Here is a 14,641-nt window from a genome sequence, read left to right on the forward strand (position 1 = left end):
AATCGGTATTATAAGAAAGGGTCATTAAAGTGGTAAGATTGGATATGAGTGTTACAATTTGTTACGGCAATGAACTCACGTCTTAATGTGTTTCTTGTCGGCGGCATGGTCTACAGCCAGCCTGTGATTGGCGCGCTCTAAGTCTTGGATGCTCACTTCTAGTTGCTCGTAGATTCTCAGTCTTGAATCGTTGACTTCTCGTAACGCCGCAGTTTGTTTCGTTAAATACTGTAATATTATAACACCATATTTATTATTAGACTTACCATAGATACAATATTCTAGAATCTCGGGTTGCGAAGCTGAAGTGGCAATGGGCAGGGCACATAGTTCGTAAAACCGATAGACGTTGGGGTCCCAAGGTGCTGGAATGGCGACCTCGCACCGGAAGACGCAGTGTTGGAAGACCCCCCCACAAGGTGGACGGACGACATCAGACGAGTCGCAGGGAGCCGCTGGATGCAGGCGGCGCAAGACCGTGGCGTGTGGAAGTCCCTACAAGAGACCTATGTCCAGCTGTGGACCTCTAACGGTTGATGATGGTGATATTTATTATTTAACATACCGTAAATAGCTACGCATAAACCTTATGTATTCTAACACTTATGTCATCCATATAAACAAAATTTAAGTGTCTGTCTGTGATTTCGTATTACCAATAAGTATTTGAATACGAATACCTACCTACCTACAATATATTAACATTAGGTACTTAGAGATTATTATATAACACAAACTCCCATTTTTTGTCTGTCTGCTTATCTTCGAAGCTGAACCGATTTTGACGTGCGTTTTCGCAGGTTATACTTGCTAGGGTACTTTTTATTTATAAAGGCACCTATAAGTAGGTACTTAAGTACCTACCTAATATAGGTACCTAGCAGACAATGTACCTACATACTTAGGTACCTAAGGTGATTTTGAAAGGTAAGGAATTATACATGTAGAACAAAATCTTACTTACTTCGATTTCTTGTGTCTGATCTTCGATAACATTTTGGTGTTGACGCAGTGCTGTTTCTAATTCCTTGTTCCTTTCCAAGAGGGTCTTTCCGAGTTCCGCCGCTAGCTGCAGATCTGAAACAAAAAATAGTTGAGTATTAGATTTCATCGTATTGAATGTTACAGAGGCATTATTAGAGAAATCGTACGATTATACTAAGAACGCAAAACAATGCGGACGCGGTGTTGGACTAAATTGACAATGCAATTATCCGATCTGATAGTAAGATGGCGCGATGGAATGGAATAAGTGACAGCGATGCGGCCAGTGATGCGATGAAAGTTAATTGTGATATTCCTGTTAAATCAACATTCTGTTAATATCTGCTAAAAGATGAGCTAGATTACTGGCCGCATACCTAGAATTATTAGAACATTGAAGAGGAATTATCATGCTCAAAAATCATTAGAATTTTCACCTATTCCATAAGTTAATATCCTCCATCCGTTAACCTTGTATGAACTAACACTGCAACATTGGCTTTGTTCTATGAGTAATCGCGTTCGCAGCCTGAAAGTGGCCTTAAAAATGCCGGTCAGTTGCGCCAATAGTTGTCGAGATGAAGAATGGATAATTAACTAGGTACTAGCACTGCGGCGTACCTGTATTGGCGCAATACTGTCGTAGGTACATGTCACGTGTTCTACTTAGCTTAGCTCTCGAATCACCACAATAAAGCAAACAAACTGTTTGGTTCAAAAGCTTAAAACAGTAGTCAATACGTATAGGTACCTACCTAATATCATTATTGTTAAAATTAAATTCCCGCTGAAAAGTACCTAGTTAATGTTTTTAATTAGGTACCTACTTAATACACCTACTCTAGCTTTTTGGACCAAATTAAAAAATACATATTTAGCAGGTGGAAAAACATTAAGTAAGGTAGGTAGACCTACGAAGCAATTTAAAGTTTTAACTTTTAATCGTTTATTTATTGCCGTGCAAAGTTCAACTCAACAAAACCGCATTATTTTAATTACAAAACTTAGATTTCCGTGTAGTAGGTAATATCGTTAAGAAATATGTGGGATTGAAAGTAGGTGGCTACTTGCAAGTTGAGATTAGAATAGAATATTGTATGGTAAGTCTAATAAGGATAGTTGATTATAGGAGTTCTTGCTCTGAATAGCTGGTTACGGAGGAATTGTTTGTGGTGGCACGTTCTGATCCAAAACGATACATTCCACTGGCCTACCCCATCACGCTATTCATCACGCATTATTTAACATTATTTACATAATATCTTTGCACATAGCCATGTAAATTATTTTTCTTAAGTGTGTTAAATAAACCCTCTTAAGTGGACTTAAGGGTGAGTTTCCACTAATATAGCTACCTACAAGAGATAGGACAACTTTAGCAAAGATTGTTGCAAACCTAAGTACCTACCTAATTCTAAATCTAGTTTAATAAATAATGATTATTTTCTTTCCATCGCTCGGTACAACAATGGAATTAATAATGAAAGTAATTAACTGCAATTGATTGCTATAAATAAACTTAACTGGATCGTCCTACATTCATTTCATGGCGTCGATAATAACTATGTACCTACTCCTACCTAGAAAACTCCAGCGTTGATGAGTAAAAATTACATAGATAGGTACTAGGTACATGCCTACAGTACGCGACAAGTTGAAATGGCAATCGGGGAGGGAACGTCCTGGACACCTGCACAGCCCCTGCGTTAACTCGATGCGGGCGAGCGCGGGTGACATGCGGGTGTGCAGGGCGTTCCCCCGCCTCATACCCCGATTGTCATTTCAATCTGTTGCGTACTATACCTATGTATTTCTTGCCTAACTACCTACATGTATTGAATATCAACAAGTGGGAATTACCCGTCAAAATGAGATCAAACGAGAAGTTTGAATTGTAAATTAACAGTGAAACAAAATATGGTCCTTCAAGCCGGATGTCTAAGATTAGTGAAAATTATCTATCAGAAGTATGGTCTTCTGAGCAGGTGTTCTACCATCAGTGAAAAACAGCCAAAAAGCTAGCAAGATGTCTACTAGTAAAAATGAACAGTTAAAATCGTGGTCCTTCGAACCGGATGACTCCATAAATAACAATGAAAATCGTGGTCCTTCGAGCCGGATGACACATAACTAACCGTCAAAATCGTGGCCCTTCGAGCCGGATGACACATAACGAACAGTCAAAATCGTGGTCCTTCGAGTCGGATGACATATAAGTAACAGTCAAAATCGTGGTCCTTCGAACCGGATGACTCCATAAATAACAGTGAAAATCGTGGTCCTTCTAGCCAGATGAAATCATAACAAACAGTCAAAATCGTGATCTTTCAAGCTGGATGACTCCATAATAAACCCCCCCCCCCCCTTTTCCACTACTAATTTGTCGTTTATCGCTTGATGTTTCAGTGGCAGTATATTTTAACACAAAATCGGTTTCGTACAAGTCTGTATAGCTATAGCTTCAAATGTTCTGCCACTGGATCATCCGACAAACGAAAAACGACAAGTGGGAACGGGGCACAACGGGGGGTAACAGTCGAACAGCCTACATAATATTATTATGTCAAATTACCTAATAACTGTCAAAATGTTATCCTTCAAAATATAATATCTAGCATTCGCTACAAAATTCAATTTTTCATTGGCGTTCAAAATAAAATAAGTATAAAAAATATTATCTCTGTAGATACGTCTGTAATTATTAGCTAGGAAGAACTTGCTGTACACGTACTCGAGCTGTCGTGAAACCGGTACTTACGCTATTATTGTTTTTTTTATTAAAACATGTAAAACCGCTAGTTTTTGTTACGATTGTATAAAAACGCCATATCATGATTTAAGAGTTTGCTAAAGACGACTCGACGCTAAGATTAGTAGACACTGGGAGCCTATTCAGTTGCACAGAAATCTGTAAATCGTATTGACTGGTTTAAAAGTACTTTTACAAGAAAGATTGAGAATAGATTGCACAATTAGGTACTACTTTTAGACCTATCAATTAATTTGGGTTTAGAGATTATTGTGTAAGGTCGGCCTCAGTATTCGAGTAGCAATTCCGCAAAACTATTGCATCAAAAACCACGCCACACAAACACTCAGATGTGCGCACAACCGTGCCGTGCAGTGCAAGCGAATTCGATCATTAAGGTGCTAAACGAGTTTTGGCCTTTGACTGTACCTACAAGGTAATAAGCACCGTTGAATACTATTATAGCATTGTTATGTGGATAAGTGGCAGATTGGTAGGTAGGTGAAACGTTGCAAAGTGATCTATCTACCTGCTCGTACATATGTCTTTATGAAAACTAAGGACCAACCTGAATGAGAACTTGAAGAGTTTGACCATTAATCTTAATTATTTAAATGATTTTCCGATCCGATAGTTTGGGTATGTATCTACATGTTATAGATACGTAGGTACTTAGGAATATTTAAATACAATGAATATTTCCGTTACTGCCAAAAATGGCTATAAAATTAAAACTGGTACATGTTCTTACTTACCTACCTACTGCACTGCAGGCATAAAATAAATTTTATGTGCATTGTATGTATATTAACAAGTAAAAAGGTCTTGACGTTTGACTGTTGATCTTTATGTGTTTGGTTTTAAACATTTTGTACATTATTATTCAAATTGGGAACACGAAGTGTATGACTACACATTGCACTGTACCTACCTACAATAATTAGATCTCAGCCAGCTCTTTTTATTTAAAATCCTTGGTCGGACCTGCGCAAACCTCAGATTGGACTACATCTTTTCGAAATACGTCCTGAAGAAGTTGTAAGGTTCTTTAACTTCTTTATGATCAAAGTTAAACAAGAATATTGTTGATTGCGTAGAGTAGGTAGTTTAATCTTGACGCGTGGAGTTTAAGTAAGCGTGGATTATAACTGAAACTTAATGACCCATGGAGTTATAGTTATTTAATATCCATTTTATACATTTACATAAACTGTTGTGTAAGAAAACTTAAGGAAATAAGATAGAAGGCTATATGGGTGTAAAATAAAAATTAACATGCAAAACAACTAGGTAGCTACTTTAGTTACACGGATTTAAATGTTTATAACTACATATTATACAGGGTGTAACCAGAACACTAGCAAAACGAAGGCAGGTGACTATGACAATGACTACTGAAGATTACTAATAAGATACCACAAAACCAATGCGAAAAATTGAATAAAAAACCTGTATTTTTAAAGTTCACAATATATTGCAAAAAACCATTTGATAGACGCTAGAGCTAACGGAGTAGACTACTCTACTAGCTCTAGCGTCAACCCATTTCCGCAACCGTTGCGTAAATAGGCCATTCGGGGTCAATGCCGCGTTGTAGGGCATTGACCGCCAGTTTTGCACGATATACATTGCGGGTTTGAAAAATACTACATCACTAAAACTACAAAACAAAGCAAATGGTTATTGGCATTGATTGTGTTTACACAGTTTTGCGTGGTGTTTAGTTAGTATAATAATACTAACGCTAAGTTTTTGCTAGCGTTCTGGTTACACCCTGTACCTACATAGGTATAACTTGTTTCATTCTGTGGTCGCTTATTTACAGAATATGTTGCGATGAATCTACAGATTATTAAAAATTGTATTTTGCTCTACATTTTAAGAACAAAACAGAATAATACAATTATTATTATAAGCATCTACATACTAACCAAAGCATGATGTCCCCGTGTCGAATTCATTTAGATATTGATATACTTTGATAACATTACACTCATTTTGATCCAGTCTTATAAAAACTGCGTGAACGGTGTCAACATTCGAAAACGTGCATAATCGTTCAAAACAATGGGTCAATTATTATTTTATCGATAAAATCACTGATATTACTGTTGCCGACGTTAAATAGCGATACGAGTTACTAGAACTTAGGTTTATCTTATCTATAAAAACTCATTCTTTAACCTTCATAATTACAACGCCGAGGTAATACCTAATTATAACAAAATTATGGCAATTGTTTTAAAATTAAGATAAATGTACCTACCTAAGTAGTACATAGATATTTACATAATTTGAATGCTTATAAAAAATATATTAATAATATTACTTAATATGTACCTATGTACCTAGTTCGTATTTCCAAACACCTATACCTTTTGCAATGGGCAGGGCACATAGTTCAGAAAACCGATAGACGTTGTATTATATTTTCTGTGGTTGGGGTCTCAAGGTGCTGGAATGGCGAATTCACACTGGAAGGCGTAGCGTTGGAAGACCCCCCCACTAGGTAAATAAATAAATAAATAAATACGAGTCGCAGGGAGCCGCTGGATTCAGGCGGCGGAAGACCGTGGCGTGTGGAAGTCCCTACAAGAGACCTACGTCCAGCAGTAGACGTCTATCGGTTGATAATATAATGACGATGATACCTGTTATGTGATATTACACCTACCCAGTCTACCTTCATACCTACCCATATACAAGTAGGTAGGTACCTAATGATTTATGGAAAATACAGGATTAGGTGTTTGTTCCCCAAAGTAACTAGGTATTATTTATAATAATAGGGTATTTGACAGCATGTAAAATATAGCATATTTTGATGGCATCCGTATTGAATATGAATTTTGGGAACCAATTATTTAGTCAGTTAAGAAAAATATGAGATATTTTAAGAGAAAATATATTTTTTTGTCTTCAGGAAGGGTGTGTTTTTTAGTTTTTATACAATGTGTCAGTGTGTAATGGGAAATCTGAAAATTCTACTTAGCATACCGCTAAGAATATCATGATTCATAATATCATTTTGTGGTTTCAAAACTAGCCAGACAAACTATTTTTCTCAGTTTGAGTAAAGCCGGTTTATTTATGAACGCAATTAAGTTACGCGTATCCATCATCACTCACCAGTTATTTTTGAAATTATACCGAATGCGTCCTCTTTAAAACGAAAATAATTATACATATTTCAAAGTAGTTAACGTATGCGGAAGATAATATCATACCTAGTAACTAAATAGACCTACTCGTATGTGTTTACGTTTATTTTTTTACAAGTTATCTGTTATGTTAATTCATCATAGTTTTTGAGCGGTTAACTTGGTAGTTCACCGCTCAAAAACTATGATGAATTACGCTGCTGCGCTACAAAATGCAAAAAAAAAACAATCAAAAGGGATTCCTACCTAACATTGCAATCCACAAAAAATATATCTGCATATCTTTTTTAATTATGCTGCCTGTTAAACATGGTGGCATTATAGAGCCTCAAATTGCTTATTTTCAGTTCAGTCACATAACAGACAGTTAAAGTTACGTTATGCGTATTGTTTTTGACTAAAGAATAGCCAAGTGAGCTACACAAGTCAGTATCCACACTTTTATGGTTATTGTTTTAGATAAAATTTTAGAACAGAGTTAACAAACCCCAACTTGTGCAACGAATTATATTGATGGTTCAAGTTTAATGGTTACCATAACGTAACTTTAACCACCTGTCATGCTGGACCTAAGGTGGCAATTTTTTGCATTATGAATTGGCCGGGCGTCGACGACGCAACGGCGACCGCAGCGCCCCTCTCTTTTACGCAACACTAACCTTCGGTTCCTTGCAGACACTCCAGTTCCACTGTGTAATCCCAAAGGTCTAGCGAGTTCAATCCGTTCAGTTCCCACGAATTCAAAGAATCACACTGTTCATGTTCTTCGGTCATTCTTGCATCGGGCACTTAGCTTGCGGAGCTCACACGCGGCAGTGTCGTTTTCATGTGCCCGCGTTTACCATAGTTTTTTGCTCTTACATTCGCTTGGTTTGGCCGACCGACGTGAACAGCGTGGCGGCGCAAAACGGACTGAGCGCCGTTGGGAACAAATACCACTGCAATTAGGTAGGTACGCCGCGCCATCGCCTGTCCTATGCAATCTCATTTCTTTATTCGCTGATAGCACTGATGCCGCCGATAGCAGAAATTACAAACGTTATCACGCCAGCGCGAGCGGCTACGGACCAAAAAGTTAAGTGTGCATCAGGGGAAAGTGAGCCAACTACCAATCAAGCCTTCTGGTATAGTAATACGGCATGGATATATCCAAGAAAGTGTCCAATACTAATCAGATGCTTTCGCGCTTCATGGGTTTCACAGCAATCCAATATTCACAAGCAATTGAAGATCATTTAAACTTTCGTTAGTTTAGTGTTCTTAAAATATAATGTGAAGTTGGTAATGTCAGGTATTAAGTAGAGTCCTCAATTTGAGAGAGGTTCAAAATAAATTGATCTATATATAGGTCTGGTAATTTGTGTTTGCGTTAGTTTAAGTGAATCGCAAAGTTTACTTTTATAACGTAAGATTTTCCGAAAATTAAAAACAAAACAATGCTACTATCGGCTGTGTTAATCTGTCGCTGATTTAGCTGTTTCATATTTTGTGCTCAGGAAATAATCGTAAGGCCTCGTTCTGCGTTCAGGGACCTGTGGGTGTCGCTGCGCGGTGCGTCTTGCGGTTATTCCGTTCCTGGAGAAGCTGGTGGTGATTGGTGGCATCCGCAGCGATACCTGTGGCGGCGGTGCATGCAGCGGTAATCGAGCCACCCCGCACCTAAACCATCCCATCCCGCACGCACCCTCCGGCGAATGCGACTACCGAAGCTTACGCGCACGCGACGGTGTTCGCCGCGTGCTCTACAATTATTCGGTTTACGCGCGTGACAATAAATTACGCTTCTGCAAGAACACTCTCGCACCTGTATTCACAATCATTATTATATAAGGTTTCACTGTGCGCCGGAAGGCACAGGTTTAGGTTCCAATCAGATTACTGCACACTGTGAGTTTAAACACACTTGAAATCTCATGGTAAAGATTGTGAATACGGGTGTCAGACATGTAGGTACCTCCTAGTCTTGCAGTGTGACAAAATTCGATACAATCTCTATGGGCCAATCTCCACAGGGCAATACTATCGCGGCGACAGTTTGTATTGAATTTTGTCACACGGAGAGACTATCACCGCGATTCTCTCGTCCGTGGAGATGGCACCTAAAATATTCAAAAGCCGTAGATCTAAGTTGAGCGAAGGCTAGATATTTAATTGTTCTTGGTTAAAGCAGGCTGGTTCGATAAATAGTGCTGAAGTCAATTGATTGATGATAATCCAGGTCCCAAATTGAGAATGTAGAATACCTAGGTAGTTATTTATTTTAACCTTAGAATAAATCAACGAAGTATGACTGAAATGTCTGAATGGCCTGAATTCAAATGTTACTTAGCAATTTTTTTGCAATGTACCTACCGAATCATTAATGTGAGGTAAGTATAGTACCTACTTAACATAGGGGTGCAACTCCAGAACATTAAAAAATCGCAAATTGAAATTCGCTTGTGGTGCCATCTAAGCGCGAGTACGGCTAAACATATAGATAACAGTTAATAAAAGACGTAAATAGATGGCGGGCACATTGTTGTAATTTTAAATTACAAACATTTGGACAGCCACAGTCACCGTCAGTGGTGCCAGATTAGGCGAATTACCGCCATTTAGGCTACCTCGGCGGGCCAATCGGCGCCCAAAAATCCCGATTGGCTACCAGTAACCATTTAGGCTACCAGTAGGGCGATTGTCTAAAACCGGTATCAATCATTATTACAATCTCAATTGTTCTGATTGGCTGAATTTGTGCAATCCTTGTTGCAACAATGCATTGTAGCCAATAGTGAGCGAGCATTAACCAATCAGAGATGATTGTGATCGTAACATTGTAGCTGTCAAACAACCGCGGTAGGGCCCCTGGAAGATAGAAACGGGCGATTTTAGGCTACTCAGCAGGCAAAATCCTAAAACAAATTCCTAAAGGCCGGCAACGCATCGGCGGCTCCTCTGGTGCTGCAAATGTTCATGGGCGGCGGTAATCACTTAACATCAGGTGACCCGCCTGCTCGCTTGCTCGCTATATCTATTAAAAAAAAAAAAAAAACGGGCGAATTCAATTGGTAAATATCTGGCAACCCTGGTCACCGTTGAAGTTCAAAACTTTTCATGTTTTCGTGTATTGTTGTTTGTGCGGTTCTAAATATTTCTATTTCTGATAAATTTATCTGACCCTGCTTTGTTTACTGGACTCTGTGTTTCCTTTAACCACCTCGATAACTACCTAAGGATTGATTTACGGACTCGATTCATGCCTGAACGATTGACCACGGCTACGGATTACGGACTTGTTTTTGCTTTGTGAAAAGATTTTCTGTCGATAGATTTGTGCAGGGAAAATGCCACGGAGATCTCGATGTGTGTTCGGATGTGAGCAATTCGGTAAGTTTAAAATCAGCTCACTTGTAATCTAACACAAATCTCTTAAACGAGTCAAACTCTATGCTCCATTAGTACATTAGGTATTTTATCATGATACTAAATAATTCCTGCGATTTCGTCCACGTGGATATCATCCAAAAAACCATTTTAGAAATCCCGTGAGAAGTCCAATTTTCCGTGATAAAAGTAGCCTACAACCGTCTCCGATGCAAGCTATCTCTTCACCAAATAGATGATGCCCGCCACTTTGTCTACGTTGGTTTAGCGTTTTAAAGAATCCCATGGGAACTGTTTGATTTTCCGAGGCAAAAGTAGCCTATGTCCTTACCTGGATGCAAGCTTCTCTGTACCTTCTAACTTTTATCATAAACGGTTACACAAATTGACTGTGAAAAGCTAGCAGACAGACAGCCTGACATACTTTTGCATTTATAATATTGGTAAGGATTATTGACTACTAATTCTGTACATTTTTTGTTTTGTAATTAAGTGTAGGTACGTAGGTACAACATTAGATATTATTTTGAACTTTAATGACTATGGTTTTTTTATATTTTACTAGCTGCCCCAGCGAACGTCTTACCGCCTAGTCGATTTCGGGCAATTCCATAAAAACCATCCTCGTACTTCAAGGAATATTATAAAAAAAGAATTAGCGAAATCGGTTCAGCTGTTCTCGAAATTTGCGCTTAGCAACACATTCAGTGATTCATTTTTATATATATATTATAGAGATTAAGTAAATAAGTACAATAAGTATAGATAATACAATAATATATTGCATATTTTATGTTACTACTTTTTCAGATGTTTTGCATCACTTTCCAAAACCTGGCCACTCCTCTTTGAAACGATTTCAACAATGGAAAGAGATAGTAGGACAAGATTTAGAAAGCAAGACTGATGATGAAATATATACGAATTATCGAATTTGCAATCACCACTTTGAAGATCGTTTTTTATACCATCACAGTAAAAGACTAGCAAAGACAGCATTTCCTTCTCTTAACCTTGGTGAGTTTTATTTATTAGTTATTACAGTAGAGAGGATTTTGAGAAATTACATTGATTGACATGTCAATAATAGGTCAAAGCACAGATTGTAGAAGCTTGAAAACACTGGCCAAGTGTGGGTCAGACTTGTGCACAGAGGGTCCCATACTTCAGTCGTATTTTTCGACGTTTTGCACGATAAATCAAGAACTGCTATGTAGAAAATAACTGGCCAAGTGCGAGTTGGACACAGCACATAGGGTTCTGTAATACACAAGAGTAAAACAGATCACTTTTCTTAACAAGCCGCAAAACTGTAGAGGTTTATTGTTAATATCAAAAAAATCGACTTGGCAGCGCTACGGGATACCCCACTTGGTATCAAATGTAATAAGTACAAATGTTTCTATGGAATCTTCAAAACTGAAATCTCCTAATGAAGTTGCAGACAGAAACTAACTATGTATAACTAATAATTATAACATAAACACTTCTTCTAAAACTCTATTTTGCATATTTCAGGTGCCATTGATTCAAGTCTAGATGCTAATACAATAAATCAACCAGAAAGTTCTACACATAATCAATCGGTCGCTCAAAGTACCCCATCTGTGGTTCACAACATCCAAGCAGGATATTCTCAAACTCAGATTCAGAAAAAAATAATTACTAGTAAGTTGTGGCCATAAACAACAAATAATACACATACACACATACACACTGGGAGGTTACCTGGCTGGCACCCCACTAGACCTAGGTCTACTTAATTGTTATTACTTGTTTTTATCTGTATTATAAGTATTTTTTGTGTTCCTTATATGTAATTTAATATGTAATAATATCCAATAAATTTAATTTAATTTAATTAAATAAGAGATAAAAAATCTTTACTGTTTAACAAGATTTTAACAAGAATAGAGTATTGAAAATTGTCTAATAGTTAATGTATACTTAATAAAAACACCTTTTTTTTTTCAGGAAAAGCTGGTCAAAGACATGTGAATCTCAAAGTTCAGAAATTGTTAAGGAAAATAGTTAATTTGAAAAATAAATTATTCGAACAAAGAAACCAAGTAAAGATAGCAAAAAAAATGTCAAAAACAAAATTATTTAACAAGGTTCTAAAATACTTACCTATGCCTGCTCAAACACTTGTAAAAATGCAATTAACACAGCATAACAAAAAAAGCCGTGGAAGAAGATTTAATCATGCAGAAAAATTAATGTCACTCTCGATATATAAGAAAAGTCCAAAAGGCTATAACTTTTTGAGAAAAATGTTAACTTTGCCATCAAAACGAACATTACTGGATGTCCTTAAACAAATAACAATTAAACCAGGCTTAAACCCTGCGATAATTAAACTTTTGAAAAATGCGGCAGACAAATTGGGGATGGAGCAACGATTATGTGTATTAATCTTTGATGAAATGTCTTTGTCTCCATCCCTACATTTCAATACAGCATTCGATCAAGTAATCGGATTTGAAGATTTTGGGGGAAATGAAATTACAGAGAATATTGCTGACCATGTTTTGGTATTCATGATAAAGGGGCTAAAAGCTAAGTTCAAACAGCCAATTTGCTATTTGTTTTGCAAAAGTGCCACAAAGGCAGTAATATTAAAAAGGTGTATTAAAAACATAATTACACAAATTAATCAAACAGGATTGGCTGTCGTCTCAACTGTCTGTGATCAATCTACAATTAACAACAAAGTTATAAATGAGCTGATAAAAGAGACTAAAGTAGATTGTCTTAGATTAGGCAACGAGCCTAGGGATAGTAGTTTTGCTGTAGAAAATAATAATATATTCCCCTTATTTGATCCCCCACATTTGTTAAAAGGAATACGAAACAATTTACTGACAAAAGAATTAAGATTCACACAGGAGGACGAAGTAAAGACTGCTAAATGGATACATTTAAAGCTTCTGTTAGATATTGATGCAGGAGAAGATGACTTACGAATGTGCAACAAGTTAACAGAAGCTCATGTACTCATAGAGAAAATTCCGAAGATGAAAGTAAAACATGCTGCACAAGTTTTTAGTCAGCGTGTATCAGGAGCGCTACGATTTTGTGCAAGTAAGTACTGGTTCTGAAACTTTTAAAGACCTGATATTTGAAGACCTTCTTCACTTTAGAATTAATTCATCAGACTTTGGTACTACTTGACTAGCAAGGACTAATCTTATTCTCAATAATTATTTATTAGCAACATATATGGCGCTATTTTACATCTGTAATGTGATGATAGTGCAACTTTAAAACATCCACAACTCCATACTAATATTATAAATGGTTGACGCCAGCTCACTATTGGCTACAATGCATTGTTGCAACAAGAATCGCACAAATTCAGCCAATCACAACAACTGAGATTGTAATAATGATTGATGCCGGTTTTATGAAATCGACCCACAGCCCACCCAATTTTGACGTTTGGTATACAAATAACTTCTTAGGGAAGGACACTACTTTTTTCTCTGAAAATCATAGAGTTCATAGATTTTAAGAAACCTAAATCCACGCGGGTGAAGTCGCGAGCATCAGCTACAAATCCATGTAAATGTGGCCTGACATTTATGTATAAAAAAATATATTTAAGTATTTATTTAAGTATTTAATTTTTAATCTTTTTTCTTTTTCAGAAAATAATTTACTACCACAAGAGTGTGCTGACACAGCCGACTTGCTGCTATTATTTGATCGTCTTTTTGACTCCTTTAATGGAGGGTCTTATAAAAAGACCCATAAAATATATAAAAATTGTTTGAAAATGAACTCTGACCATTTTAAATTATGGGATGAAAGTGTGCCAATATTAAAATCAATGCGATTTAAGATGGAAACAAAAAAAAAAGATGGAACAGTAAGTATTCGTTATGAACAGGTTCCATCAATTAAAAATTGGATCCACAATATTAAAGTTATGAAAGAATTGTGGCTATATCTAAATGAAAAACATAATGTAACTAGTTTGTTAACGCGCTGTTTTAACCAAGATCCTGTGGAAAACTTTTTCTCCTCTGTGAGGAGCCACGGGGCTAGAAACACAAACCCTACCTGCCAGCAGTTTGAAAGTATTTACAAAACATTACTTGTAAATAATTTAAATTCAAGTCACTCATTAGGGGCTAACTGTGAGGAAGATCCTAACAAAATGTTACAAAATTTAGATTGTCTTTTGATAGAAAATGACATCAAAGAGCCCCCGATGAGCAATGAGCCAATGGATACAGATCTAAGTATAGAAAATTTGGCAGATAGTAGTTCAGAAATTGGAGACAAATTAATAATCTCTGAAACTAAAAAGTATGTGACAGGGTTTGTCATAAAAAAGCTAAAAAGGAATGTGTGTAAATCTTGTATAAAATGCAAT

The 14,641-nt window shown here is 36.9% G+C and overlaps 1 protein-coding gene across 3 annotated transcripts in view; it reads right to left on the reverse strand.

The window, feature by feature from the left end:
- Cen (cerebellar degeneration-related protein 2-like) overlaps positions 1-14,641 on the reverse strand; it is a 103,624-nt gene that overhangs the window by 4,823 nt on the left and 84,160 nt on the right. For 2 of the 3 annotated variants that reach the window (XM_034984215.2, XM_034984214.2), the window contains exons 2-3: positions 965-1,077; positions 80-228 (exon numbers count right to left, since the gene is read on the reverse strand). In XM_034984215.2, the coding sequence (XP_034840106.1) occupies positions 80-228; positions 965-1,077 (262 nt within the window). Of the gene's footprint in view, positions 1-79; positions 229-964; positions 1,078-7,553; positions 7,814-14,641 lie in introns of those variants that run through there. The other variant, XM_034984213.2, reaches the window with a different exon arrangement.

This window comes from Maniola hyperantus, chromosome 3 (assembly GCF_902806685.2).
Source record: "Maniola hyperantus chromosome 3, iAphHyp1.2, whole genome shotgun sequence".
NCBI lineage: Eukaryota > Metazoa > Arthropoda > Insecta > Lepidoptera > Nymphalidae > Maniola > Maniola hyperantus.